Below are 5,451 nucleotides of genomic sequence, written 5' to 3'. Positions count from 1 at the left end.
TCGCCACAGCCATCATTCCAACCAGAACCACCAAAATCTCCATCACCAATTACATCGTTTTAACCTTCTTCCATTTACATCATCAAATACAACCAGAACCGTTGCAAAATCTGCATCATCCATTCCACCGATATCTCCATCATCATAAATTAAACTGAAAAATCAAGTAACAAACTTAAAATTTCCATCATCAATTTCATCATTTTTACCTGAATTTGTTATCGATTTAAAGAAGAATGAAATAAAAAACTAGGGTTCGAGAAGGGAATGCGAATCAAGTACATAACATCATTGTTACTCGTTGAACAATCACCAGATTTGATATTTGTATCTGAATAAAGAGGAAATTGATCTAAATCAATTCTTTAGAAGGAGGCGGTGATACTAATGGTAATAAGAGGTGATGGCGATGGTGACGAAGAAGAAAGTGGTCGATGTTTGTGGAAGAAGGTGGTGCTTGCATGGCGGTGGCGACGAAAAAGAAGGTGGTCGTTGTTTGTGGAAGAGGAAGAGGAGAGAGAGTTCAGATCTAAATCTGGAAAAATGAAAGAAAGGTTGGTGAGATTGACAGTATATGAGGGTAAAATTGATATGGATATAGGGATATATTTATTGTGTGATAAGGATATTTGTATAGATATTGTGTGATAAGGATATTTGTATAGACCATCAAAAATACGGACAATAATTCAAATATTTAGTAGTCGCGTAAAGAAAAAAAGAAGAGATGGAACATTAAAAGTTGAGATCCCAATATGATGTTGTTTTGCCATATGTACACACGGACTTATCTTTAGATCTTCATGTTACTTCCTTATTCTTAAAAGTTTGCTTAAAAGAGTTCTCCTTTAAGAGCAGTAGCAGCCCTTCGAAACGCTCTAGCAACCTTCCATATCTCATGTTGGATTGCTGACTTCCCTTCTTGTTCTTTAGGCATTCTAGTTGCTCTAGAAATGGCATCAGCTATCCCAGGAAAGATAACCAGCTTGCTTTCATCGTCTTCAGGAGGTCCGTATACCTGTGAAATGCCATCAATTACTTAATAGTCATTGCTTAGGAATCCACTTGTTTAACACGTAAAGCAAAAACAGAAACAGAAGGTACAAAAGAAAAGAAAAGAGAACTCTACCAAATGCTTGAACCATTCCCTTCCTTGAAGACCCTCTGGATCCAGAAAACCTCTCTCTGCAAGCATCAACTTATCATTCAAGGACCGTCTCTTCATTATCAGTAAGTCATCGCTGGTAATTTGCTCTCTTAGTTCCTGATGTAATTTTTAACAAAAAGAAGAGTAAAACCGGAATGAAGATGCTGGTTTCAAGAACGATATACTTAGTGACTTGCTGAAAGTATCAATCTAATCTCACCTTCGCTTCTGATACAACTTCTTTAGCTGCAATGGTAAATTCCTGGATGGCTGAGGTTATAGGACGTAGATCTAGATCACTTCCCAACAAGTTCTCCAAAGTTTTCGCATAATCCTATATATAATTGTTTTTAGGTTTTAAGATTTTCTGCAGCTTGTTATTTTTCGTAATTGACAGGAATTAATGGTACAAATCCATACCTGCAACTTAGTAGCATAAGCCGAGTAGTCAAATGGTAAGATAAGATCATCAGCAAGGTGAAGGGCTAAAAGTCCCCATATACCGGAAACTGGTACAACATATCAAAGTTAGGCATCTTGAAGACATGTCAGTTAGTCTATCTGTTGACAATTATAAAATTGTTTACCAGTCACATGACGGCGAAATAGTGGATCCCCGTACGTGGTCATCCAGTCAAAGGAATCGAAAGCAGTGTGATAGACGGGAAAATCTGAATGACAACGTGTAAGTTAGTAAGTAAATTTTTTATGCTGTACTACTTTTTCACCTTGAGAACTACTATTAGTTAACGCAAAAGCTCTATGTTAAACACGACTTACCTTTTCCATAGTACAAATCAATTGATGGAACGCCTGCATGTTGCAAAAATGAAGCATAATCAGAATCAACTCCACCGAGCCTCTGAATCTGCAAACCCAAGTAAGATAAGCATTAAATTTGATGTGAAAAGGTATACAATGAGTTAATACACAGTAAACTGAGTTTCATGACACTCTTTAAGTTCAATAGAAATGTGTATATCTAAGGCGAGTAATTTGGTAAGAACTGCTTACATCGATTCCACTGTTTCTAGCAAACCATGTCTGGTATACTTCCATGTCCTCCGAATCAGGATCCTTAATCTGAAATAGTCCCATTGTATTATGAATTAATGAAGAAGCAACTATCGTCAAAAATTTCTAGTCTCCCTTACCAATGACTGAAAACTTTTTAATCTTTAGAAAAGCACCAAAAAAACCTACAATTCTAAAATAAAACATAAACTTCAGGAATGGAAAGCTCGTATCACTCAACACTTAAAGATAGAACAGAAAACAGACCTTTTTCGTAACATCAATAATGAGATTGTCTAGTTGAGGAGTTGCACGGGCAAAAAACCCTGGCCCTTGAACTGCACAGTCAACATTAAGGTACGTAACAGCTTTAGATCCCAAGTTCACAAGGTTCTGCTCAACCCATTCAGTAGATCCGACCTGGTAAATAGATACCACAATTCATAAGTCTACTTCAATCTCAAATAAAAGGACTATCTGACATTCAATTCAAAAGTATGGTAGTCAAATAATTTTGAGCTATGATTTTCCGACCACTTGATAATATGAAGCAAACGAAGAAGAAATCGAAGTACGAGAGTGAGTAGCAAAATGAAGATGAACATTCCTACCATCCCAAACTCTTCGGCATCCCAACTGCAGAGAATAATAGTCCTCCGTGGGACCCACCCATACCGCATCAGCAGGGCATATCGTCGAGCAATGTCAAGAAGGGCTGCAGTTCCACTATTGGGGTCAACAGCACCATATGTCCAAGCGTCTCTGTGGTTTCCCAGAAGGACATACCGATCTGGCTCTTCCCATCCTTTTATTACTGCAAAAACATTATGTATTGTTGCTTCCTTTTTCTCCTCCTAGAAACAATTTTTTTTTGCTGAATCAGCAATTATATGAATCGTAAAAGTAAATAGGTATTAGGAATGCCATGGAAAAGCAGAACTGATCTACAAGCTAACATATACTACCTGTGAGGGTGGGGTAATCGCCTATCTACAGAAATGTGATGGTATTACACTCTCTAATGGGTACTATCAACTATGTATTAAAACAATGCCTCAAAATGAGGCTCTTACTAAGAATATTACTCCTTGTAAGTAATTATCTTATGGATGGAAGACATTTTGTTTAACCCTTTATAGGCCAATACGCCAATAGTAAATTTACACATTACTCCGTCTCTTCTACATCTCAGCCCCCAACGGAATGAGCAGCAACTTTTAACATATCAAAAGAGAAAATCGACATCAGAAACATCACTTTCAACTATTCATCATCATTATGTTAAACACAAAGACAAAAATGTCAGAGCTTCTACTAATCCGAGTGAGGCAAACACAATACGACGAAATAGACTCTTATCTGACGAAAAATAGAATCATGTTTACCACACAAAAAATAGAAAACTTTTTTCAGGTTCCTACGACATATATATCCGAGTCCGCATCCTTAAAGATACACCCCCAATAAAAACAGAGTTGGTCTTATCTATTATGTTCAAACAGATATATTGGAATTTCACCATGGACCACAAACCCCACCCTTGACTTGTACCTCAAAATTAGCCTAGCTTTTACTACAAAAAAACATAATATTGTCTTTAGCATTACATCATATAAGTTTTGAGGCATCAATGGGTATAAGGTGGCCACAATTGGCTCCTTTTAGAAATCCAAACTCGCACCGCAATAAGATTCACGCGCTTCATAACCACTTTCGTAACATAAACCTCTAAAATGGTAAAATCCATATGAACCAACTCTCACCAACTTACTAAGATGAATCCCATGTATGTAAAACTTCAAAGCACAGAACACTTAAAGCGTAAACTAGATATTTCAATGTATGATTTAGTTAAAATGAAAAAGAAGAATTACTGTACCTGGTGAGTGAAGTTGACCAAAGTTGGCCCTGGACCAACTCTTCCAACCTTAGATTTTAGAGTCACCTTCCATTCATCAGGCACCTTAGGTCCCTCTAAGCCTTCTAAAATCATCTCAGCATTCTCAACAGATATGGGCATAGATGGAATTTTAGGAAATCTTTTCATAACTTGATTATCTTTTACCCCTAATTTCTCACCACCTTCAATCCCACCCCAACCAGGTGATAATGGATCTCCTAATCCTTTCATAACGGTACCTCTCTCCACACCATCATTAAACCTTGTTGTTTTCCCATCACCGCCTTCTGTATACATCAACAAAGCCACTGCTCCATTCTCTGCAGCTCTTTCCACAATCCCTGCTCTAGATAGAACCTCCCCTCTTCTTGTAATTACAACACACCCACTAACATTAACCCCTAAATCAATAAGTTTATTATAATCTTCAATTCTACCATAATTAACAAAAACCATTTTAGCCATTGTTTTACCAGAAGGTGAATAAGCATGAAATGGTACTACAACTTTACCTAACTGACCTAATTCTGTTAAAGATAATTCCTTTGATGTCCCATTACTAAAATGCAATGATAGCGAAGAGTGTACCGGGTAAGATAGTAAAGCCTCAAAATTTACAGTATGGGTTTCAAAATTTAAGTCTTTGAAATGTTTATGAACATATTCTACTGTTTCTAATGAAGATTGGGTTCCTGCTATATGTGGGTGCTGGGTTAGTTCTCTCAGGTAAGATGAAATGGTATAATTGCTGGATGAAGTTAAGAAAATTTCTTGAAAATGAAGGAAATCTTTTTGATAATTTTGATGGTTTTGTGTTGAAGTTGTTGTTGTTGTTGAGTGATTTTGTAAGGTATATAACCCCAAAATGCAAAGAAAGACTACAAAAACTAGGGTACACGAAGCTGAAGATAAAACCATACTTGAAGAAGCGTTTGCGTGCAGAGGTTGAGCCATTTATTTCTGGAAGAAAAAAAAACAGAAAATAATGAGAATTTGAGATATATCAAGATTTGGGGTTTTTATGTATTTGTTAACATAATAAGTAAGATAAGGTTAGGGTTTGTTAATGTTCAGAGAAGAAAAGGGTTATTTCTGGCACAGAGAAGATGAAGTTTCGGGAAATGGAAACTGAAAAGACTGAGTGAATATCAGTAGCAGAGAGGGAGGAGAGAATAAGTGCGTTTGGAAGGATAAAGTGAAAGTTAAAAAAGGAAAAAGAATATAAAAGGCAACTTTATTCACTTCATCAGTTACTAGTACGATTGGTAGTGCATTTCGGCCGTTGTTTTCAAGGGCAGGCCCTCATATCATATGACTCAACAGTCTCATCCAAAACATTAAATCACCTGAACAGTTTTTGTGAGCCCTACCCTGTTTGGGAACATTTCAG

The 5,451-nt window shown here is 36.7% G+C and overlaps 1 protein-coding gene across 1 annotated transcript; it reads right to left on the bottom strand.

The window, feature by feature from the left end:
* Positions 1 to 643: 643 nt before the first annotated feature.
* LOC113322521 (probable glutamate carboxypeptidase AMP1) lies at positions 644 to 5,240 on the bottom strand. Its single transcript, XM_026570618.1, has 10 exons — positions 4,041 to 5,240; positions 2,773 to 3,015; positions 2,429 to 2,581; positions 2,162 to 2,230; positions 1,928 to 2,015; positions 1,735 to 1,818; positions 1,568 to 1,656; positions 1,368 to 1,481; positions 1,130 to 1,264; positions 644 to 1,018 (listed from the first exon to the last, which is right to left on the bottom strand). The coding sequence occupies exons 1-10, from the start codon at positions 5,013 to 5,015 to the stop codon at positions 833 to 835; spliced, it is 2,136 nt and encodes a 711-aa protein (XP_026426403.1). The 5' UTR covers positions 5,016 to 5,240; the 3' UTR covers positions 644 to 832.
* Between the last annotated feature and the right edge of the window lie 211 nt (positions 5,241 to 5,451).

The sequence above is a fragment of the Papaver somniferum genome, chromosome 11 (genome assembly GCF_003573695.1).
Source record: "Papaver somniferum cultivar HN1 chromosome 11, ASM357369v1, whole genome shotgun sequence".
In the NCBI taxonomy this organism is placed as follows: Eukaryota; Viridiplantae; Streptophyta; class Magnoliopsida; order Ranunculales; family Papaveraceae; genus Papaver; species Papaver somniferum.
Note: the sequence above shows the minus strand (reverse complement) of the source record. Positions and strands in the feature narration are given on the sequence as shown.

Bases quoted from the DNA above. Each gene is read 5' to 3' on its own strand.
- LOC113322521 (XM_026570618.1), bottom strand. From the start codon at position 5,015: ATGGCTCAACCTCTGCACGCAAACGCTTCTTCAAGTATGGTTTTATCT. The intron at 3,016-4,040 runs GTACAGTAATTC...AATTGTTTCTAG, and splicing joins TGGTCAACTTCACTCACCAG to GAGGAGAAAAAGGAAGCAAC. The intron at 2,016-2,161 runs GTAAGCAGTTCT...TTGGGTTTGCAG, and splicing joins CTAGAAACAGTGGAATCGAT to ATTCAGAGGCTCGGTGGAGT.